The sequence below is a fragment of the Furipterus horrens genome, unplaced genomic scaffold, assembly GCF_987537825.1.
Source record: "Furipterus horrens unplaced genomic scaffold, mFurHor1.1.pri manual_scaffold_12, whole genome shotgun sequence".
NCBI lineage: Eukaryota > Metazoa > Chordata > Mammalia > Chiroptera > Furipteridae > Furipterus > Furipterus horrens.
Genome location: NW_028327182.1, coordinates 44,138,162 through 44,162,852, shown reverse-complemented (window position 1 = coordinate 44,162,852; position 24,691 = coordinate 44,138,162). Strand labels below are relative to the sequence as shown.

The window sequence follows — 24,691 nt, the reverse complement described above, 5'->3', positions numbered from 1 at the left end:
ATGCAATTACTATTTGTATATTGATCTTTTATCCTGTACTCATTTCTTATTTCTTAATAGCGTGTGTGTTTGTGTGTATTCCTTAGGATTTTCTAAATGCAACATAACTCATAAAGACACAGTTTTACTTCCTTCTTTCCAATTTGGATGCCTTTAATTTTTTTCTATTTTCTGAATTTCCCACGCTAAAAATTCCAGGACAATGTTAAATAGAAGTGGCAAGTAGGTATCCTTGTCTTGTACCTGGATATTAAGAGAAAAAGCTTTGAGCCTTACACCACTAAGAGTTATGTCAGCTGTAGGCTTTTCATAGCCAAGAAGTTCCTTTCTATTTCTGGTTGTGTGTTTTTACCAATAAAGGATGTTGAATTTTTAAATATGCTTTTGTTTTATCTACTGAGATTACACAATTTTTGTTCTTTATTCTATTAATATGGTATATAACATTGATTGGTTTTCATATGTTGAATCAAGCCTGTATCACTGGGATAATAATGGTAATGGTGTATAATTGTTACAAGTTGTTAGGTTCAATTCGCTTGTATTTTGTTGGGGATTTTTGTGTTGTTACTCATAAAGTATATTGATCTATAGCTTCTTGTGATGTCTTTGACTGGTTTTGGTATCAGGGTAATGCTGGCTTCATAGAAAGTGCTGGACAGTGTTTTTTCCTCTTCTAGTTTTTGAAGGAATATGTGAAGAATTGGTGTTAATTCTTCTTTAAACTTCACTAGTAAAGCAATTTGGTCCTGGGCTTTTCTTTACAGAGTTTTTGATTACTAATTCAATCTCTCTACTTGTTTTAGGTCCAGGCAGATTTTCTATTTCTCCTTGATGAAGTTTTGGTAGTTTGTGTGTTTCTAGGAGTTTGTCGACTTCATCTAGGTTATCTAATTTGTTGACATGCAATATTTTATAGTTTTTCCCTTATAATTCTCTCTATTTCTGTTAGGCATGTACTGGTATCTTCTCTTTAATTCCTGATTTCAGCAATTTCAATCTTCTATCTTATTTTCTTGGTCAGTATAAAGCCTTGTCAATTTTGTTAACTATTCACATATCAATTTTTGGTTTTATTGTTTTTCAGTATTGTTTTCTCTACTCAATTTTATTTATTTCCACTCTAATCTTTATTGATATCCTTCCTATTGCTGCTTTTTAGCTTGTTCTTCTTTTTACAGTTTATTAAATTGGAGCTAGCTATTTGAAATATTTCTTTTTTAATATAGGCATTTACAGCTATAAATTTCACTCTATGCACTGCTTTAGCCGCATCAAGTAAATTTTGTATGTTTTATTTTTGTTTTCAAAGCATTTTAAAATTTCTCTTGTAATTTTTTTCCTTGATCCTAATATTTGTCTATTTCCCAAATTTCCTTCTGTTATTGGTTTCTAATTTCATTCCAACTGTGGTCAGATTACATACTTTGTATGAGTACAATCCTTTTAAAAATACTGAGAATTGTTTTATGGCCTAATATATGGCAAATCCTGGAAAGTGTTTCATATGTACTTGAGAAGACTGTGTGTACTCTACTCTTGTTGGGTAGAGTTCTATAAACATTTATTACGACTACTTGATTTATGTGTTTTCAGGTGTCCCATTTCCTTGTTGATCTCTGTCTAGTTGTTCTATCCATTATTGAAAGAAGGGTACTAAAGTTTCCAACTATTATTATTTAATTGTGATTCACCTTTAAAAATAACTTGTAGAAGAAGGTTGTATTATATATCAGGGTGTAACTTGGGTTCCGATCTATTCTGGAATGAATCTGGAGTTTTCACTAATTAAAAAAGCTAGTACTTAAGAAGGCCTCTGAGATGTCTGTATTATCCTTCCCCCTCTGTTATACAAATTCTTTGGTTTCTACTAGTACAAACCTAATCCCAAGGTAAATTCATTTTCTCAGGTCTGGCATAGATCCCTCAGGTGTTCCAAAATGAAACTATTTCTAGTCTAAAAATAACTGCAGAGAGATTTGTGGCTTAAAACAAAAAGGAGGCCCTGCCCAAGTATCTCAGTTGTCTAGAACATTGTCCCAACATGCAAAGGTTGCGGGTTCAATCCTCAGTCAGGGCACATACAAGAATCATCCAATGAATGCAAAAATAAGTAGAACAACAAACTGATGTTTCTCTCTCGCTCTAAAATCAATCAAAAAACAAAAACAAACCAAAAAGGAAAGCTGTGAAGATACTTAAAAAGTAGTAGAATATAAGATCACATTTACCTTGGGTACTTAATAAATGTAGATTCCTGGGTTCCACTCTAAAACTCAAAATTTCTCAGGTCAGAGCCAATAAACATGTGTTTTAATACTTTTTAGGCAATTCTTATACACACAAAATTTTAAGTATCTTGATTCTAGTTAATAGGTGTATCAAGCACATTCTTTTAAAGGGACATTTATCTTTAAGGACACATTTCAATAATTCATAGAAATGAGTACCTATACATTTTCACAGAAATAGGTAAAAATAGACAATGTTTCAGAATATGTGTTACCTGGACAGATTATTCTGGTATTGAGCACAGGGAGATTTTCTTTGCTGGCCGACACAGTGGGACCAGGGCCAGAGTCTGTTTGGGAACGACTTGCCCGACCATCTGGAGACCGAGGTGCAGTTTTAACTGTTGGCAAAAGGTCCAGATTAAAAGAGGAAATGATAAAGTTATAGAAACAAGCAAGCCTCTGAAAACTAAAGATATAAAATAATCTAATACATGTTTAAATCCATCAGTGGAAATGAAAATATTATACTGTGCTGTCCTATTTTACCATTTTGTTTCCATTTTTTTGAGATTTACTACATGGAGAAACTAACTCTGCCACGGGTAGATATCTTGATCTCTCATTTCAAATAGATGGATATCATTAGAAAAGAGATGCCTACCATAATTAAAGGTCAGTAATACTCATAATTTGAATGTGATCCCCTCATGTGTAAAGATAAAAACAATTCTGCAATCTGATATATTTAAAAAATAAAACATGTGTTATCATTGCAATCCTTTTTCATAAATATTGAATGAATGACAAAATTTAATTAATGTAATTTCCAGAACTAATATGTTAAACATTAGTTAATACTTTCTTCTATAAATGGAAGAAAAATAGTATTTTTTTCAAATGAAAGCAATGTACTTTTCCTGCACTTCTCAATTAGTTATTTCTTCAAAACAATGATTTGCCCCAAATAGTTCTATCATTTTTGTAAAACTTCTATAACATTTAAAAAACTGTTCCAAAAGAGAATTATACTCTCAGTTAACAACAAAAAAAGATACTTAATTCTACCTAAATTAGTCTTAATGGAGAGCATATGTATCTTTAACTAATTTGACAAGTGTTTAAAAAAAACAGTAATCCTCAAACTCAATTTAAAAATACTCTAAAACTTAATTACCTTTACTCTTCCTAGGTCTAATTACAAACTAACTATATTAATCTTACACTCTCTGTGTTCAAAAACAGTCAGTTGCACTAAAGAAAAGTAACAGAACAGACACATTTTTTTTTTTTGGACAGATGGAAGCCCTGGGGCTAATTTCTAATAAAAACAACCTTTGATAATTCATCTCTGATAAAAAGCAGAGAGCATCCTAGTGACTAAGACTGATGTTTCATTTAAGGTAAATAAATTAATGTTTTATGCTCTTCTTAAACATTTCATTAGTCATATTAATATACTGTTTTTTATACATCTCAGACATATGAATTATTACACAAAATAATGTAATACAATAAGTGTGCTTCAAAAACTGATTATTTAATACAGAAACACTTAAGACCAAACACTGCATCATTAAAGACACATAATCAGTCATTTCAATATCAATATGTATAGCTTTATATTTGTATGGTTTAGTTTCCTTTGCCAACTTCAATGGAAATGTCAAATTCATGAGAATATTAGTAAGGTCGATGATAACTAGTTGAAAAACCATTAGCAGTGAGTGCTGAAAAACCAATCTTCCAAAGAGAACCATTATCTTAGGGGAAATCACAAGCATCACATTGTAAGGACACCATTGTCCGCCTTGCTTGAGTCAATGTTTTTTAATAGATGAAACATACAAAGACTGCTTATAGAATTCTAGATGAAGTAAATTTAAGATGCTAAAATAAAGGTTCAACAGACTTTGACAAGTTGAAATGATAGATCCACATCAAAAAGGGAAAAGTTCATAGAAATGAATGTAAATGATTATAATTAGGTTAAAAAAAATAATTTGCACAAAAACAAAAGGGGGAGACCAGACTTATATAGTACTATTATACAATAGTTCAAGGCAAAAAAAGAAATCTTGGGTAATCTTTATAATACCAAAGATGTCCAGATTGGGTATGGGTATTGGTGCACTATTACACTACAGAAGCACCTGGTCAATTCAGTTCAAAATGGGAATCATATTTTAGAACAAACAATGACCAAACAGAGGGGTGCAACCAGAAAAACAAAAAATGTGAAATCATCAAGTCAAAGACTGCTAGAGGAATTTAGGAAAGATAATCTGGAAAAGAAGATAGAAGGTGTAGAAAAAGGATATGGTGCCATGGCAATGTCATCTTTGGTAGAGTGGAATAATGTGTAAAATTGCTTTTAAACCAACCATAAAGCAGTACACAACTGCTCTTAGTCGTTACTGGTAACATTACTGCACATAAAATTTTATTAGTAATAACTGTATTCCATTAAAATTTAAGGAAGTGAAAGTCTAAGTTTATAGAATTGGATTGTGTGTTGGAACAGGTGTCTATGAAGTCTAAAAGGGCTAAGGTTTTAGAACATGCAAGCTTTGGTTGTATGCCAGACATGTTAAGGTCTATAAGGTCTAATTTGAAGTCTCTTTAGAGTTTTAAATACAATGAAGGAATATCCTTTAAAAGTTAATGTAATTAGTAGCAGTGGCAGTAGTAGCAATAATAATAATGACATCAAACACTCTTATACAGACAGCACTATGTATGAGTCACTATTCTAGGCACTTTATATATATTAACTTATTAAACTCTCACAAGTGGGTATGTTATGAAGCAGGTACATTATTATCCCCATCAGGAAGCCACAGAGTAGTAATCTACCCAAGTTAATATGTAATGAAAGTAAAAATGTAATGATTGCAAACACTCTAAGTGTTGACTTTATATTAGTACTATGTAATTATTTTTATTTTATTTTTTCATCTTCATTAACATTTTTATTTCTGCTTTTATTCTAGTAAGTTAATCTTTCCCTAATACAATATGATATATTAAAAGCATAAACCCATCCTCAATTCAAGCTGAAAAGATAAAGAAATGGTTAACATTCTTGAAGCAACTACATATTAATTTATTAATAAACTTAATTTCAGTAGTGAAGTGGTTATAACTAGATGTCTTATGATTTTTAAAGCTTAATTTAGCAATAAGGGTTATCAACCACCTATACACTGAGTGGAACTCAAGGAACTGATGAATTACTTAAATGGCAAGTGGGGCCTGCAGCTTTTGTTCTCAAAGCAATATGTGGGCTCAAATAGGTTACAATCTGGTGATTTAGGTGTTTTGTTTCTTCCCTGTTTCTTCAGGAAAACTGAGATATTTAAGCATGTTTGGTCCTACAATCCTTAGTTTACTATGATAATCTCTACATTATATGATAAAAAGGAGATGTGAGATAACAATAGTCTAAACAATATTACCTCTATTATTTTAAGTATTCATGAATAGCTAAGCTTTAAATTTTGAAAAGCCTTGTTGAAAATAAAAATACAAATAGTTTATTTCAAACAGATGAGACTCTTGAAAACTAAAAGCACTATTATATTTTATTTAATTTCAAAATAATTTTATCATATCTCTTACCAGTTAATGACTCTTTTGCATCATCATCTTTAGATTCATCTGTTTCTGTACTATCATAATCAAATGATTGATTAACTGGTTCACAGGGGTGAACTGTCTGGTCTTCCATAACTTTAAGTAAAAAGAAGATAAGTATGTTTAAACAAGAAAAAAAACCCATGGAAAATCGAAACAAACCAAAAGAAATTCCATATTCACAAATAAATACTAATTGGCAATAAACTTTGTAGGGCAATGTCCGTAAGTGCTTAGAGATTAGAAAACTAAATTGTCAAAATTAATTTATATTAGAAGAAAAAATAAAATATAAAAATTCTAGAGAATAAAATACAAGTCCAATTATAAGTTACAACCTGTAAAGGGTTTTTGGATATTTATTACCTATATTAAAATTAACTTTTAGTCTACTATAAAAATTCTAAGAGTATATACATTATATTAACATAAAAATTAAAATATAGGCAGAACTTTTATAAACTCTTAAAAAGGCAACATAAACATTTAGGAAATAAATAATAAGAAAATATTTTCAAAGTAGCATATGGGTTTAATTTTTGTTTAGAATTCAAAGATTCCAATTATGTAAAATATATTTTAAATCTTAGAATATTATTTAAAGTAATTTTAAATTTTATTTCAATGTTTCCAGTGTACTTAGTTTCAGATATTTTCTTTAAAGTATCATTGATATGTTGATCCTTACTGCTAAGTAGGATTATTTACTAGTACAAATTTCACTTTATTAGCTTGACCTTTACTTTTCTCTTAAAAAAATACAAACAATTTTTTCAAGTGTGCAGAGCCTGACCAATATAAAAATTTCAGTGGGCCTGCAATGAGAATGCTGCTAACTTCTTCAGAAGCCAATTTTGTAAATGTGTACCTTTTCCGGCTTCTTCGATGACCTGCCTCACTGCTTTCTTTAAACTGTTTGCCCGCACCAGTATTTCCTTTGGTTTGACTGCTTTCTGGGAGGAAGGTTTTGTAGTGTCATCCAAGAGTTGTTCCTTGCTTTCACACAAGGATTCTTCACTCGAAGACTCCGCAGTGTCTTCTTCTACAATGACGTGGCCGATGCCTGGGAGAACCTGAGCATCCTGGGAATCTGTATGCAAAGCCTGGAGCAGTTGTTCAAGCTTCTCATTTAGGACCGAACACTAAGAAAACAAAAAATGCCATAATGAATCTCCTTTTAGTGGAGATTGAAAAATAATTTGAATGAATGGTTTCTGATTTAAAGAAAGATGTGATATGTTGACGTTTACCAATAATTGGCTATTACATATTACTTTAGAAAGCCTATGGACTAAATAATTTATAATTTTTTTAAAAAACAGCACAATTCTTAGGTAAATTTATACTTCAGAACCATTCAGACTCCATTTCATGGGTGAAAATCTTTACAATCTTTGTATATCTATTTTCCCTTAAAATAAAACAAAACAACAAACACTTTACTATAAAATGATCATTGCACAAAAAATTTTAATTATTCAAAATTTGCTATATATTACACAAAATATCACATGAACACTTTTTTAAGGTAATCAACTTATGACAGCAGCTCAAGCATTTCGAACTGCAGGTCTGGCTGAGTCCTGGTAAGCTCACTTTAAAAACTTCGGTTTGCAAAGGAGCAAACAGTGCCTAAGAAATTATTGGCTCAAAGAAAGAGCAAAAAGGACAATGCAGAAGCAATCAGCCATTATTTCTTTCTGCTTCTCTTGAATTATTAGGGACAAAGAAACATTTAGGACTGTATTTCAAGCTCTTTCATTCTCTATTTATTTCTCTTTGATGACATGCCAAGACAAAGTTACAGCAGAAAATGTTAGAAGAAAAAAGTGTCACTATAATATTTGACAGAGGAAGCAAGGACATACAATCAGCTAAAGGTAGTTTATTCAATAAATGGTGTTGGGAAATTTTGACAGATATGTGTAGTGAAATGAAACTAGTCCACTTTCTTACACCACACACAAGAAAAATTCAAAATGGATTGAAGACTTAAACATTAGACCAGAACCCGTAAAAGTCCTAGAAGAAAACATAGGCAGTAGAATCTCAGACATTGCTCGTAGCAATATTTTTTCTGATATATCTCATCAGGCAAGGGAAACAAAGGAAAAAATAAGGAAATGGGACTACATCAAACTAAAAAGTTGTTGCACAGCAAATTAAAATATCAACAATATAGACAACCCATGGAATGGGAGAATATATTTGCCAATCTGATAAAGGGTTAATATCCAAAACTTAAAAAATTAAATGCCAAAAATACACCTTACAATCTAATTAAAGAATGGGCAAAGAATCTGAACAGATACTTTTCCAAAGAGGACATACAGATGGCCAAAAGACATATGAAAAGATGCTCAATATCACTAATCATCAGAGAAATGCAAATTAAAACCACAATGAGATATCATCTCATACCTGTCAGAATGGCCATCATCAATAAATAGACAAACAGCAGTATTGGCAAGGCTGTGGAGAAAGGGGAACCCTTTCACACTGTTGATGGGAATGCAGACTGGTGCAGCCTCTGTGGAAAGCAGTATGGAGGTACCTCAAAAAATTAAAAATATATCTGCCTTTTGACCCAGAGATCTCACTTCTGGGAATATTTCTGAAGAAACCCAAAACACTAATTTGGAAGAACATAAGCACGCCTATATCCACTGCGGTGTTATTTATAATTGCCAAGGTATGAAAGCAGCCCAACTGCCCATGAGCCGATGAGTGGATAAAACAACTATGAGACATATACACAATGGAATACTGCTCAGTCATAAAAAAGCAAGAGCATGGATGGACCTGGAGAACATTATGCTAAGTGAAATAAGCCAGTCATAGAAAAACAAATACCATATGATTTCACTTGTATGTGTAATCTAATGAACAAACTGAACTAACAAGCAAAACAAAGACAGGATGACAACTTTGGGGTGGGGGTGAGGGGATAGGAATTGAGGAAAAGGAAAAAGGGCTCATGGACATGGACAACAGTGTGGTGATTGCAGGGGTAGGGATGGAGGGGAGGTCTAAGGGGGATAAATGGTAATGGAAAAAATACAATTAAAAGAAGTGTCACTAGAGAGGGTTTCTGTTTTCTGAAGCTCTCCACAAAGAAAAACAAGAGAAAGAGGCTGAAAACTTCAAATGTATGTTTATTTCTATTTTATTTTCCTTCCACTCAATTAACCCACCATCTACACAATGAATCTTGGGGAGATCACTTCTTTGTAAGCCCAAGAGAGTCCAGTCTTTTATAAAAATGCCTTGCCATGAACGCATGAAAGCAAAGACAGTAGCAGCTTTTAAGGTTCAGTAAACTACTCTTATTTTAGCCTCAGAAATCTCTGGAAGGAGAAAGAAATCTATAAAGATAAAAGCAAGAACAGAACCCTGAAAGGTAATGAGGACTCTGAAGTCTAGGGACTCTGGGGAACTGTACTGGTAGGGCACCTGACTGGCCCAAGTCTGCCTGAAATGGAAAGCCACTCCTTTCTCCCCTGGACCCCTGGCCACCCAGCATTCTCTCCCAGTGACCTGACTGCTGTGCATTTCTCCTCCCAGATGTCAATCAGTGGGTTTAGGGAGGTGTGTTATAAAATTCGGTTTGTCAGTTGGTCTTCAGCAATACAGTTTTCCTACACCTTTGAGGATTACCCTAAAATAGAATACTTTTCAACTGGCACAGGTGATTTAAAAGTAACTTTTCTCTTGATTTATGTTTTCGCAGGAAAGCATTTAATCAATTTAGCTGTAAAACAAGTTCAAGGTTAATACTGTCAGTAAAAACCTTGCATGCCCTGTGTGTGTCCTTACTTTATGGGCCACAGCATCAGCTACAACAGCATTTTCCAACGTTTTCTCATACGCCTTCTCTACTTTGGCAATGAAGTCCTTTACAGTTTCACATAGTATCCTTTGAAGAAAAGAAATTGTATAATTCAGTACACTCAGTAGGCTGATTTGTTCTCATTTATGAACATATTAAAAGTAAAAACTAAGCAAACTCTCAAAATATTAGGATAACTTGTACATAAATCCATAATTCTATTTGCTGTTTGATACATCCTAGGTAAGTTCAAGAAATCCTAAGTGATGAATGGATACATGACGAAACCTTGCTGTACATAATTTAAATAAAAGCAAATTTAAGGCAATAACAAGCCTTTGTCAAATATCCAAATTATAGCTTGGTAAGAGTATTTTTAGATCCCATTTTAAAACGTATCATCTCCTAAACATTATATAATTTCATAATAACAGGATAAATTTGTCACTTATGTTGTCACTGTCACTCCTCTAGTCATCCTAGTGGTATCTTGATTATACATTGTTCCTCAAAACAGATTGTGTATTATGCTAGAAACTAACTCCTCACTTGAATAGAGTTGTATTTTCTGTAAATTCATTCATTTCTTTCCTTAAGATAACATGCAAGATTAATTTAATTTAGGTATTCTTAGTGCCAAAACATATGGTTAACTTGTTTCTTTAAGTTACATTTGGTTTCTTGGTAATAGGCTAAAAGAAAAAATGATCTGAAACACTAACAAAATCTGTTTTTCAAAAGTCTTTGGAGCTGGTGTTGGATTAAAAGCAACAACCAACAAGAAGACATGTACTGTATGACCAGCTTTTTGTAGCAAAAGCTAACAGTGATTCTGAAAACAGAATCAGACTATTTAAAAATAATATGGACAACAGTGTGGGGACTGCCGGGGAGGTGGAGGTGGAAGAGAGTCGTCGGCAGCCGTCCGCCTCGAGAGACGATGGTGTAGCTTCTTAAGAGTCTATCTGCACCGCCGAGAATGGCTGTGCAGTCCGACTCGGGAGTGACACGGTATCTGTCTCCTCCCGTGTTGAATCGACATCTTGTGATGACGCTGGAGTGTCCTCTCCAGTGAAGCTGAAGCTACAGAGCCTGGGCAGGGTGATATGGAGGGTCTGCTGTTGCCCATGCAGCAGACCCCCCCTCTCTTCGCAGCTGAAGGGTCCAAGGGAAAGACGGAGTCAATACAGCTTGGCTTCAGGTGCGCCGCAGGAGTTGCCGGTGTTGACTACAACGTCAAACCGCCTTAGGGACTCCGGCTCCGGATTTTCTGTCGGGGTTTACTCCCTTAGCCTTTCCCCTGAAGAGGTATGCCGCAAGGCAGCGGAGGTTTTTTAGAGTCAGAGTTTTCCTTCTCTGGGTGGAAGAGAGTACAGGGGGGATAAATGGTAATGGAAGGAATACAATAAAAAAAGAAAAAATATTTCTCTTTATCATTGGTACAGATTGAGGAATTTGAAGAAGAGGGGGAAAGCAGATTACAGCAATTCTTGTGGAACTTTCACAGTTTTCTCTGGTATATGAGTGCCAAAATCGTTAATTTTCTAGATGAAAATGAAATCGAGCCATTCAATAGCTACAAGTCTCTCTCTCTCTCTTTCCCCAAATCTTCCCATTTATCATCAAGGAAATAAATGCATTGCTTCTAACAGTTTTTGTCTTGTTCATTGTTTTCTGTCAACCATTTCTAGATTTCACTTGGACAAAATGTAATATTCCCTAATCCTTGACCTTTTTGATTGGCCTTTTAAACTCAAATTTCTGCAGATAATATTTAGCTTACTGTTTATTAAAGAGGCATTAATGTGCTTCATATCAAGTTTTGTCTTCTTTGTTCACGTATAATACTTTTATGGAATTTATTGAAATATTTAAGGCAGGCTATCATGGAATTTTTCCTACGGCCCTTACCGATAATTTCTCTAAGATGACCCACTTCTGGGGTGAGGAGGCACTGACATTTCCTTCTCTTTATATAACTCCCCAAACAGAAGTTTCTCTTGCTATTATTACTGTCTTGATGTAATTTTCTCTTGGATTTATGAAATTGTATATGTTCTGACATTGGGATAGCTACATTGTCTGATATTTTACTAATTCCTAAAGACAGAGCCTATTGGTCCATCCACCTAGGAATGAAAGAGGCAACATGCATGCCTTTCCTCGGTGCCAGATTGTTGACGCAAATGGGGGCTGAAGGACAGAGGAGGATTCTGTGTTGGGAGAGTTCTTGCCACATAAGTTGTGGGAAGAATCAGAAGAAATGGTCTATCTTATGGTCCATTAAGTTCCATATTCCAGAAGACATAGGATATTTACATTCTGAGGTATGAATTAATTTTTTATTATACTTATTAGTAAATATAAAATTCTTAAAATAGAAATAACTACATTTAAAAACAGCACAGTTTTAAAGACACACAAATTGGGAACTTACAAACTGGAGAAAAAAAAAACTTTAAGATGTATTTGCTATGGTAACACAAAAGACATTCTCCAACTGATATACAGAGTTTCCTACTTTAATGCATAAAGACTTCCAGAAAACATGTGTGAAAATCAAATAAATCAAAGTGAAACATGAATTTTCCCATAGAGCTAAAAAAATTTAAATCCCTAATTGCATCTTTAATTAATGTTAAGACAATTTTGATGAGATTTTTCAAGCATATTGTCTTTAGTTTTATATTCCTGTCAAGTTGAACAGTCAGTGTTGTGCATCACATAAATGATTGAAGCTGACAGTAGTCTCCACATTTAGCATGCTTGGTGATTTCTACCATCATCTCAGTTATGTTATATATATGATCTATACTTATCACTAGTAGCAGTATCTTCATTTATCAGTTTCCCACTTACTTTTTAAAACAGGGGCAAATGACGATAAAATGGGCAAACACTACACTAAGATAAATATGGCAATGGTGCCCAAACACAATCATGTTATTAGCAGGCAGGGGTCATCCTACGAGAACCTGAAAAAAATCATTTCTCATGTAATATAAAAAGTTTAAGTCAGAAATTAAAGATGATTTTAAAGTATCAATGCCTAATATATAAACAAATACTAGCTATTTGTGTACTCCAAGGAAAAATTCGAACAGCTATGTACCTGACTGCATCTACTCAATGAGAGGGTTGCTGAAATTACCTCTAAGGTTGATTTCGAAACTAAAATTCTCTTGTTCACTGGTATCAGATGGAAGGCTGTGGCTTTGGGCAGCTTTGTGAAGTGGTACAGAGTTCTGTGCCTGTGTGTCCGGGCCTGGAGCTAAGGGGATATGTTTATTTTAAGCTTCTAGAAATGGCTCACTGAGACACCACCACCCTCACCCTGGTAAATCTATATTTGTCCCTGTGTTACCTCTCCCCGGTACCTATTGGGGCTTGGCATGGAAGGCTACAGGGTGGCCTGCCTTTGTCCTCGTTCTCTTCTCACATGTAGTCATGACCTTACTTTCCAACCATGGTACGTCCATAAAGACAGTATCACACTTAAATGAAGTACAGTATTCCCTCACTTATCGTGGGTATTACGTTCTAGACGTCCCCTCGCAAAGTAGGAACCTTACATTTATTCCACACTCTTAAACATACGTAACTTTAACAACATATGTATACGGTACCGCAAAATTCTGCAATATAGTGGAAAATCCGTGATAAATAATTAAATATAATATTTTTTAAAATTCCGTGATACAATGAGGTCATGATAAGTGAACCGCGATATAGAGAGGAACTACTTTATTCTTCTTTGTAATCAAGTTTTAGAAGGTAAAGGAATTAATAAAGCTACTTATGATAATGCCAAAAAATAAATATAAAAATCTCTGGTTCTGTAACAATGGTTTCAATCGTAGTATTTTTTTCTTGCCAGGGATCCTTATTTTTGAAAAGTTCTGTCCACGGAACAAATTGCATTTATTTAATAACTTTGCTTTTCATTTTTATTCACAACATCTATGATTGCTAATTAATGCTTTTGATTCTCAGTGCTTCTAATTCTTTGAAGATAACTCACGTTACACACTAAATGGACAAAATTCCAGTCAAAGAAATTAATTACTTTCTAACCTATACAGGATCTATGCCAATGAGCACAGCTTTTCCATTAGCATTTTCAACATTTTTAAAATTTAAAAACAGTTTAGGCTACTGGGAATTACTATTTTGTGAAATAAATATAAATGTTTTCAGAGCATTAAAACAGTCTGCCTTAAAACACTGTATCATTCACAAATGGTAGTAACAAAATAAGTGTCTTCTGCATTGGTGGTGGTTACAAGGATGTGAACGTGTGTGTTTTATTTTTCTAATCACTAAATTGTAGCCTTATGGTTTGGGCACTTCTCACTGCACATATATCATACTTTAATAACAAAAATTTTTAAAGCAGTGGGAAAATATTATAGAGTTACTTACAAGTCTTAAAAAGACAGAGCACGCAAATGCAACACATAAATCTTATCTGGATTTCGATTTGAACAAATCAACTGTTTAAAAAAAATATTTGAGATAACTGGAGGAAATGGACTGAATAATACAGAATTATTAATTTTATTAATTAAAAAAAGATTAGACATATATATTGAAAGTAAAATAAAGCAATTTCTGAGATTTGCTTAGAGATAATGTAGCAAAAGAAAGTAGGGACTATGTGATAAAATGTTGATAAATGCTGAAGTGGAGTGACAAGTACAGTGGGAAATCATTACACCTCTCTTTCTATTTTTTATGTGTTTGCAAATGTCCATAACAAAAGTAAATTAAAAATATATTGTATTATGGGTATTACGTGTTGTACTCTCTTTTCTGTTTTGAATCTCTTTAAAATTTTAATCTGGGTTTCTAAGGACAGGGCAACCAGGCAACCCCAGGAGTACCGCTGAGTGATGAGAGGAGACCAGGGTGGGAACAGAGTCTGCTAGAAGGCAAATGAGTTAGGGAGAAATCCAAAGCTAATGCTTAGAGCACAGCCTAGACAAGGAGCCAGATCAGAGTCAAAAAAAAAAAAAAAAAAAACTTTAATGCAATGGGGGAAAATATGGGGTGATGATTTAACAATTTAATACAGCACTCTGTGATTTATATGCTCTATTTATTTTATTACTCAACTTAGTTCCGTTTACAGTTCCACGAGTGAGAGGAAGGAGAGGCATTATTTCCATTCTTAAACTTGAGAAACAGACACAAAGCTAGCAAATTTACCCCAGATTTACTCCTAGTTAGTGCAACATGGTAACTAACTCAAGTGGTTTTCAAGCTGTTTTGCAAAAATATTTCAAAGATACCACAAATGCTTGATTCAAATTTATTTAGAAATATAGAAAATAACCATTAGAAATATTAGACACAAATGTTAACTTTTACTAGTTTTGTGCAAATTCATTAGTATTGTGCAAATCGCTACTTTTCTGCAAATTCACTAGCTTTGTGCAAATCTTGGACTAAAGTATCTTTTGCTATTATTTAATTAAAGGTGATTTCTTTATACCTAAATAAAATACAGAAATGACTTAAAACTCCATTAAATATAAAATTGTCATCTATAACCATACTGCTTAATTTTTCTCATAAATGACTAATAATTTAATTCTATCCAATTTATTAATGCCAACAAAATAGAATTTTAATTTTTTAAATATTGAACTTTCACATAAGTTTTTATTTGAAAAAAATTCCCATGCTAAAAATGTTATACCTCACAGGTATTACATTTAAGAAAACTAGGGAGAAAAAGAAGTAGCTACTATAATGATCCTGTTTGCATGTGTCCAAATTTCATATATTAATTCTATTTACTTAAAAATATCAGTAATCTTAAATGTTCTCATCACAAGAAAAAAAATGTAATATGTGAGGTAATGGATGGATGTTAACTAAACTTATGGTGGTATTAATTTTGCAATGTACATATATTTCAAATAATTGTAATATACACCTAAAACTAATAACAATGTCTATTATATCTCAATTCAGAAAATTTTGGAAAATATTTAGATTGTGTAGGAGTCAGTAATCAAACACATGAAGGCCAACAGTAAGACTTTGCTATAAAAAGTGATCACATAAAATATTTACTTTAACTGTATTAAAAGAATAATCCTCTCATAGCTTTATATACCATTAAAAAGGTACCACTTCAACTTTCTAGCTTTTTTATCAATGTCCTCTAAAATGTCCTATAAAGAAGCATTTGATTATAGGACAAGGGTAGTAAGCATTACATGTCTTCCTAGAAGTAATTTAGGAAGCACCTAAGGAACTAACTTAGGTATATACAGTATTGTCTCACTTATCACAAATATTACATTCTAGATACCCCTGCAATGGGTGAAAATCCATGAGGTAGGAACCTTACATTTATTTTAGTATTTATATATAATTTAAGGCTTTATAAACCCTTCCCATACACTTATAAACCGTTCCCAGTCCCTTATTAACCTTTTCCACACTTTCATAAACACTACTTAGGTTCTTAAACATATTCTACTCTTAAACCTACATAACTTTAACAACATATGTATACAGTACCGCAAAATCCCGCAACATAGCGAAAAATCCGCAATAAATAATTAAATGTAATATTTTTAAAAATCCTGTGATACAGTGAGTCCGTGATAAGTGAACTGCGATATAGAGAGGGACTACTGTAAATCTGGCCCAAGATGAGAAAGACAACAGGGAGTGCTGAGGTGTGGGACAAACTGGAGATCTGCACGTTTCACCATAAAGCAATACAATTCACTAAAAAATACCCGGTGGAAGAGAGTCAACCAAACAACAACATAAAAACCACTAGCATCAGTGCCATCATACAAAGAGAATCTGCAGCCCACCTGTGTGTGCTTTCCTTGAGAACCATTCAACTCTTTTCCTATTGCTCAGTCTTGTTTCCTATTTCTGGAGGTCCCACCATCAAAACCAATTGTCGCTACATTTGTACTTTTGTCGCAAGCAAATTTATTTATACTGATTTGTCTTTCCTTGATTTTTTTGTAAATTAAGTAGACACCATACTAAAGTTTGTATGTTTTTTCCTCTACCACTTCCCCACTCCCTTTCTTTCCTCCTTCCCTTTCTTTTTGTCTTCTTTCTGCATGATAGTAATATTCTCTTGATAAGCCAGAGTTCTAAAGCATTTTTTTTACTTTTGCTTTTCATTTGAAAATTTCAGTTAGTTTCATCCCTTCCTCTAGTTGACTTTCTAGTCTTTATAACTTTAGATTAGAATCTTTAAAACCAAATTCTAAATTCCAGCCAGGCAACATTTGGGATAATGAAATCAAGTAGCTTTGGCTCCATATACAGAATCAACAACTAAAATCTAGTCATTTCAAATTAAATACAATTATGAAATTTAAACATGCTGAGAAAAGTAATTTTGAAAAATATCTTCATTGTTTTCCTTCTCCCAATATAAACAGTTCCTAAGTAGTAGTGTCTATGGACATAATAAATTATAATAAAATGTGTTATCTGTTTTATAATTAATCATAAATACGTCTTTAAATAGGAACTTAAGAGTAATTAAACTCTAAACACTTTTGGCACCTTTTTGACAAAAGAATTTCAAATTAAACATTAAAAAATACCTCTAAATATTCTCCACTGCAAATAAGATGCTAAAATCATTTTTAATGCAAATTTAGTTTAATTCTATAAGCTACTACAAAGATATGTTTTTTTGGAAAACAAGTCACAAAGAAATAGTGTAAATGGTATGAACCAGCTTTCCTTTCATCTTTACCATCTAACAATTAGATAATATCACTCTGTAACTTACTTGGCAGATGATACGACCACTGTATGTTCATCAGAATTAAGGATTTTTGTAAGATGAGCTGCAACTGAGTCTTCATAAATTGTCATCTGAAAAAAATGTAAAGACTACATTGTGTTATTATTGCTGGAAATTATAAAACTCAGTTATTATTGCTTCAAAAATGGGACCATTTGTGACAGGTGATACAGGGCAATGGCTACAAATAATATAAAACGAAGAGTCATTATACAAAACAGACAAATATTTCCTTTCTGTTAAAGGCTTTTAGCTTCTGGAATTCTTTAATTTATACTCTTAGAAAAATCCACAAACGCCCTTTAAATTTTTTTAAATGTCAAAAGGCTGAATATATAAAGTATTCATACAATTGAGTACAAAAATGCCAGACAACCTAATAAGCATGGGACAAAGACTAGATTAAAGAGGTACATATCCAAATGGCCCATAAACAGATGAAGAGGTGTTCAACCTTATAAGCCATTGGGCAAATGTAAAGTAAAGCCACAATGTAATACCACTATGCACCTGCCAGAATAGCTAAAATGAAAACAACACCAACCAGAAAATGTCAAATATTGGCAAGAGCAATAGAACTCTCATACACGGCTGGTGGGAGCAATTGATAAACATACTCTACAAAACTTTTGTGTAGTACCTATTAAAGTTGAACAATGCATAATACTGTAGGACGAGCAATTCAGCTTCCACATATATGCCCAAAAGAAATGCAGATGTGTGTTCAGCAAAAGACATGCCCTAGAACATTAACAGAAGCATTCACTCAATGGTAGAGTGGATAACAAATTATATAATGGTATATTTGTGCAATGGAAAACTATAAGGCAATGAGAACACATGATTTATAACTAAACCACAATACAGATGAATCTCTCATACATAATATTGAGTGAAAGAATTCAGAAATGGAGGAGTACATACAAAATGATTTTGTTTTATGAAGTACAAAAATAGATGAAACTAAGCTACACTGTTAGAAGTCAGGATAGTGGTTATTGGGGTAGGAGATGGGGGTGTTGAATGAAAAGGTGCATGAGGGCCTCATGTGGTGCTGCTAATGTTGCCCTGTGATCTGGGTGTTGATTACATTTAGTTTGTGGAAACTTATAAAGATGAACATTTATGATGTACATTTTTCTGTATGCAAAATTCAATCAAGTTTTTTTTAATGATGAATGCACTGTCATACAAGCATGTTAATAAGTATTTCTCTCAAATAATGAAATAATCAAATGCTAAAGGAGTCCCATATCTCCTTTTCTATTGGACTCAAACTTTAGCATTCTATTGAAAGAACGTATCTTCCTAATACATGAAAATGTGCATGATATTTAAGTTTCATACTGAGAGCCTTCCATCAAATGCTTGCCTCAATATATTCCATGTCACAGTGGCTCAAAAATTTCCATTATAAATCATCTGTTCTATTCAGACCAGCCTTCCATGCTCTTCTGCCTGACTCAGATATCCTTTCATTGCTTTTTACCAATCAACATCAGTTTATTCAGACTAAAATGAAAATTCAATTACCCCCTCCTCCCTCTCTATAAAGCCTTCCTGACTAGCCTCTTCCCAAAGGGACCTCATTCCTGATTAATATCCAGTTCCACCAGTGGCTAATCAGTATATTGTTACTCTTTTAAATTTCTATCTTAATTTTTTCAAAGGCAGACCACATATGGAAAAAAATTTACACGAAAGAAAGGTGGAAAACAGTTTTTCAAAAAGATTATTTTATTTCTTTTTCCTATAGGATTGTCATAAATATTAAGAAGACAGAAAAAAATATTATAAATTATTATTACTTCCATTTGAATTTACATTTAAAAACTCAAGATTTTGATTGGTGTGGCTCAGTGGGTTGAGTGTTGTCCTGCAAACTGAAAGGTCACGGTTTCGATTCCCAGTCAGGTCACATGCCTGGGTTGCAGGCCAGGTCCCTGACTGAGGTTGTGCAAGAGGCAACAGATTGATGTTTCTTTCCCTCTTTCTCCCTCCCCTTCCCTCCCTGCTCTCTAAAAAATAAATATATATTTTTAAAACCAAGGTTTTGTACATTATAAAAAAAAAAAGGCAAAGAATACAATCTCCTCCAAAGGAAAACAAAATAACTGTGTCCAAGGGTAAAATTATTGATATCACTTACTAACCCATTATGTAGTCATTTAGTAGAGTCACAAAGATAAGGTAATAATAATAGTTAACAGTTTTTAATTGTGTATCAAGAACTGTGATTAAGCACTTTGTACAGATTTATCCCATAACATGTCCTGTTTCACAGCCAAGGAATGTGAGGCTCAGGTGAATTAAGCAATTTACCCAAGACCCACAGCTAATGAAGAGCAGACAAGCTAGGGGCCAGGTCTGAGGATGCTGGGGCTTTTCCCACCACACTGCCTGTCCCCCACCCACAAGCAAGTCCTGGTCTTTGCTTAACTCCATTTGTTAAATACAAATATTATCGTTTCTCACGTGTATCATTATAACAGCCTCTAATTTGGGCTTCCCAAGTCTCTTCTGCTCCTTTTCAAACCATTCTCCAGTTTACAACACAGTGTTTTAAAAACAAAACAAACAAAAAAACGAATCTGATCATACCACATTCCTGTTTAACAATGTCTCAGTGGGTCCCTCCTACTTTCTAGATAATGTCAAAACCCTTCAGCTACCAAAGAAGACCTTCCATAAGTCCATGATCTGAGCCTCATTTCCTCTCTGTCCTGTCTTGTGATGCTCTTGAAGCTCTTTCGTTGTCCCACATGTTACTTGTAGTGCCACAAATTTACCAAGGTACTCATTATCATGCTCTTATGTAATGCTCTCTTTTAACCGAGTTTAGGCACAACTCCCTCTGTAAAGACTTCAGTGAACTTCTAAGGCCAAGAACCCTCTCTTCTGTGCAACCATTATACCCTGAAAATAACCTAAACATTATTGATTATTCCCTTGTCTGACTCTCCCACTACACCAGAGATTCCCAAACTTCCTGAGGTCACAGCATCCTTAAGGTCTGAACAACTTTGTCACAGTGCCCTTAGGCCAAAAGAAATATCAAACAGTTGTTAATTCTAAACAACTTAATAAACATTTATGCCCTAACAACTTAATAACCATTTAAAAGTTATATATATACATTAAAAGAAAAAAATATCTTATTTCATTCTTAAATAACTAGTTGTAAGCCTGTCAGCACTGTATACACATGAAACCTTGGAATCAGACTGGACGATGACATGCTCATTTCCTGTTCCACACACATTTTCGTGCGGTGTTTGCTTTTTACCACAGCAACCACTAAAAACCCAGCTTCCTAATAATATGACGTCATTAAAAGGAATGTAGTACAACCTAATGTTTAAACTGTGCACTACCTCAATCTAGTAGTTTGTGTGGCATCCAACGGATGTTGAGTATTACCATGTGTTCTTTGAATTTAAAAATACCTCAGGGTAGCCCTCTGAGCTCACTGTGGTGCCCTGAGGCATCCTGGCACACAGCTTGGGAACCACCACTCTAAGCCGACTGAAGCTACAGGGTAAGTCTTATTTCCAGTCCCAGGTACTGATAGACACTTAATCTTGTTAAATGAATTAAATAATGAAGTTACAATTTCTCAGAATGCTATTCCCAAATATCTAGAAAACAGAATTGAGGGGAGATAACTTTTATTATTCTACCAGAGGAGATTTAAAAATAAATTAATGGGAATAATTTTGTTCCAGAGATTTAAGGCCATTCTTTCCTGTTTTCAGGGAGATGATTGACATTCAGCAAATCTCCCTTTCTCTTTGATTACCTTGGCATTAATAATCAAGGCATCTGTTGACTTACTAGACTTGCACAATTAGGATGATACAGAAGAAGCCAAAAATATGACTCTTGCACCAAAAAGCTTATAATCCAATTGCAAAGCCGTAGGAATCTGTTTTCTAATAGGCAAGGCCAAAGGGCTCTGATGCCAAGGTACCCATTGTTCCAAGACGGTTTGGTCTTTAGATCAAATTTTAACAATAATTATGTTATTCTGCCAGTCATCATGCTAGATGGCAATATACTGGTGAGTAATAATACACATTGCCTGATCTTTACAATATGACAGTATCAAGATAATGGAAGGTGAATGGGACTGTGGAACCACTGAGGAAGAACACAGTACTAGGACTTCAGAGATGGGGATGGCTGCTTGGAGCAAGTGATACCTAAGCTGAGACCCAAGGTGAGAACAGGAGTGAACTAATAAGCTGATGACAATGGAGGAATACAATTTATTCACAAAGAGAAGGAAAAACGTGATTGGCATGGGAACTGTACAGTAAATGTAAATCATAACCTTTTAAATATTGAGTATTAAATAACAGGATCACTGTTGCCAAAGGAAATCATGAAACCACTTTTTACAGTGTTTAAAAAGTATAATAGCAAATAGAATTAATCAGGTCTGTAAAGAATTAATCAATGAAACTCACAATTCTTTAAGCTCTGTAATTCTACGATGCCAGCAGAATGCTATCAGTAAGATTAATTAGGAAGATCAACTACCTTTTGTGTACTTCTAAGAAAATTCATAAAAATAATTTCATAATCATGCATAAGGGAATCCAAAATTAATGTTTTTATTTCTTTGTAGTTTTCAAGGCAAAAAAGTCAGTGACTGGTCAGAGTGATGCAGAACATTGATTTAACCTATAATCTTAAAGCATTCTATCTCTTTGTTCCGAAATATTTTTATAAGAAACCAAAATACATAAAGGTTCGTTCAAAACCCTTTTATATTAAAAAAGATTTCTTCCATATAGTTAAAATAGTACCTCATATTTAGTGAACAGATATATGATAAGAGTAAACTGTCTACCTTTTTTTTAACGCTAGGAAATAGACATCTCTTCAGTAAGTAAAGCAAAAAATTGCCCCTCTCGTCTCTTTGAAGAAAAAATAACATTTCCAAAAATACTATTAAGAAAAAAAACTAGTTCCTATAAAACATGTATTATGTTCATAGTTGGATATAAAATAATATTATAGTCCTGGTCACATGGCTTAGTTGGTTGAGCATCATTCAGAGCCCTGAAAGGTTGTCAGTTCGATTATCAGTCAGGGCACATATCTAGGTTGTGGGTTTGATTCCTGGTCGGGGTATGTATGGGAGGCAACTGATCAATGTTTCTCTCACATCGATGTCTGCCTCTCTGTCTGTCTCTCATCCCACTCCCACCTTCTTTCTCTCTCTTCCCCCTTCCTCTCTCTAAAATCAAAAGAAACATGTCCTCCTGTGAGGAAATAATAAATAAATAACATAACATAAATAACATTAAATAAATAACAAATAAAAATGCTGCTGGAAATCAAATAGTAAATAGATAAATCTTCAATAGTAATTACCTCTGAGTGGCAAGACTATAAGATTTTTATTTTCTTTTTCATATATTTTTGTATTTTCAAATTTTTTAGAAGCAGTTTTTGCTACTTTCATATCAGAAAAAGTTTTTCAAGATTCAATTAGCTTCTTTAAGGAAATGCCTCATGTTTCTAGTTACCATTCCTTTCCTTACTTTTGTACAAAATCATAATTTTCTTAATGACAAAATGAAGATATCACCTGTAAAATAAACAGTTAAATTTTCCTTGAGGGAAAAATAAGTTATCATAGATCAATAGTCTTGGTGAGACAGAACAATCTTTTGAAAATCTGGTTCTGTCTTAAATCTCCAGTCCTCTGAAGTTTAATCAGAATGCTGAATCTTTAAGAAGTCTAAAGACTGTACTTATTAATGGTCTATAAAAGGGATGGAATAAAGTGCACTGTTTTTTTTCTTTGTTTTATCTTGATGAACAGGCTTAACCTGTAGACCTGTTTTGATGAACCCTTAACAAAGCAGGCAAAGCAGGGAGGGAGAAATTACATAATATTCTGGCCACAAGTATTGGTGTGCTTGGAGATTATTAAGAGGGACTAACCACGAATAAGTAATCACACAGGTGCTCATGGCTGAAGCAGAAGATGAGGTAACGCTAACAGGAACTTGCCATCAGCTGGCCTTCCCAGGAGGCCTGTAGGTAGAAGGAAGCAGCCGGGTGCAATATTCAGGAAGAACTATTAGGGATGATTGAAGGGGAATTTGCATGCCTGGCATTTTGCACACATTCATTACCTCATTTAATCCTCACAACATGGTAGTCTCACTTTATAAATGAAGTAACAGAGGCCCATGAAGGTGAGTGATGTGGCTAAAATTCTCACTCCCAGTGTGGGTGTTCACGGAAGGTCTCTAACCTACATCATAAGAATTCTTTCCTCTGGGGGAGAGGCCTGTAAGTAGTCAATGAGACCATACCCAATCCAATAAAACATAAAATTAAGTAAACATGCTACCATGTCTTATAAGCTTTCTTATTTGTTCATGATATTCACCCCCATTTTCAAATGATAAATAAGTAAAGGGTTAAAGTCTTACATAAAATTCTTCAGACGCGCCTGGAGGTCCTGGAAGTAGAGAAGCCTTTGGTGGCAATTTGAGTTCATAGGTCATTATACTCCACCTGAAGGGAGAAACATCTTTGGTCTAAAATTTCTTTAAAACTTAATAAACTGACTTTGTCCTCACCTCATGTACAAAACTATCCACATATATTTATCAACTATGATTTTTTGTATCTAAAACAACCAAAATGATTGAATGTAAACTGTACTTGAGAAATTAAAAAATAAAATAAATTAAAAAACCAAATATGGGAAAAAGAGATAAAATTTTGGTAATTTCATAAAATGCTGAATTCATAAGTTATGGTTTCCATACCTTACCAATTCTGTTCTTAGTGACTTCAAAAAAAGTTAAGGCCATGACCTAAAGTAAGAAAGAAATGCATGTACCTAACACTTCCCCTAGTTCACCAGAGGCAATGCATTGACTTTTCTATTTTTGTCTGTTTCAGTTTTAAAATAATGTTCACTGTAGTTTACCAACTAGATTATACAAGTTACTAATGGATCACAACCCAAAGTTCTAAAACATCCTGGATTAAATAAATGCTTACTACCTATAAAAAATAGATGATGCTCCATGTGACAATCAGTCACATCAAGTCAGCCTATACACACGTGAAGTGAAAATCAGCTAATTATCCTTTCTTAAGAATGGGATGAGAGGTAAATATTAATAGAAATAACTGAAGTAAATTTATTTTAATTAGCTG

The 24,691-nt window shown here is 33.6% G+C and overlaps 1 protein-coding gene and 1 long non-coding RNA gene across 2 annotated transcripts in view; one reads left to right on the top strand and one right to left on the bottom strand.

The window, feature by feature from the left end:
• The window catches only part of DGKH (diacylglycerol kinase eta), a 196,142-nt gene that overhangs the window by 37,182 nt on the left and 134,269 nt on the right, over positions 1–24,691 (bottom strand). The window contains exons 13-18 of the mRNA XM_090258064.1: positions 23,953–24,037; positions 17,483–17,568; positions 9,684–9,783; positions 6,736–7,009; positions 5,853–5,963; positions 2,507–2,632 (exon numbers count right to left, since the gene is read on the bottom strand). Coding sequence (XP_090114190.1) covers positions 2,507–2,632; positions 5,853–5,963; positions 6,736–7,009; positions 9,684–9,783; positions 17,483–17,568; positions 23,953–24,037 — 782 coding nt within the window. The remainder of the gene's footprint in view (positions 1–2,506; positions 2,633–5,852; positions 5,964–6,735; positions 7,010–9,683; positions 9,784–17,482; positions 17,569–23,952; positions 24,038–24,691) is intronic.
• LOC149996089 (uncharacterized) overlaps positions 20,907–24,691 on the top strand; it is a 51,971-nt gene continuing 48,186 nt past the window's right edge. Inside the window, exons 1-2 of the long non-coding RNA XR_016507398.1 lie at positions 20,907–21,035; positions 21,600–21,716. This is a non-coding gene — a long non-coding RNA (uncharacterized LOC149996089). The remainder of the gene's footprint in view (positions 21,036–21,599; positions 21,717–24,691) is intronic.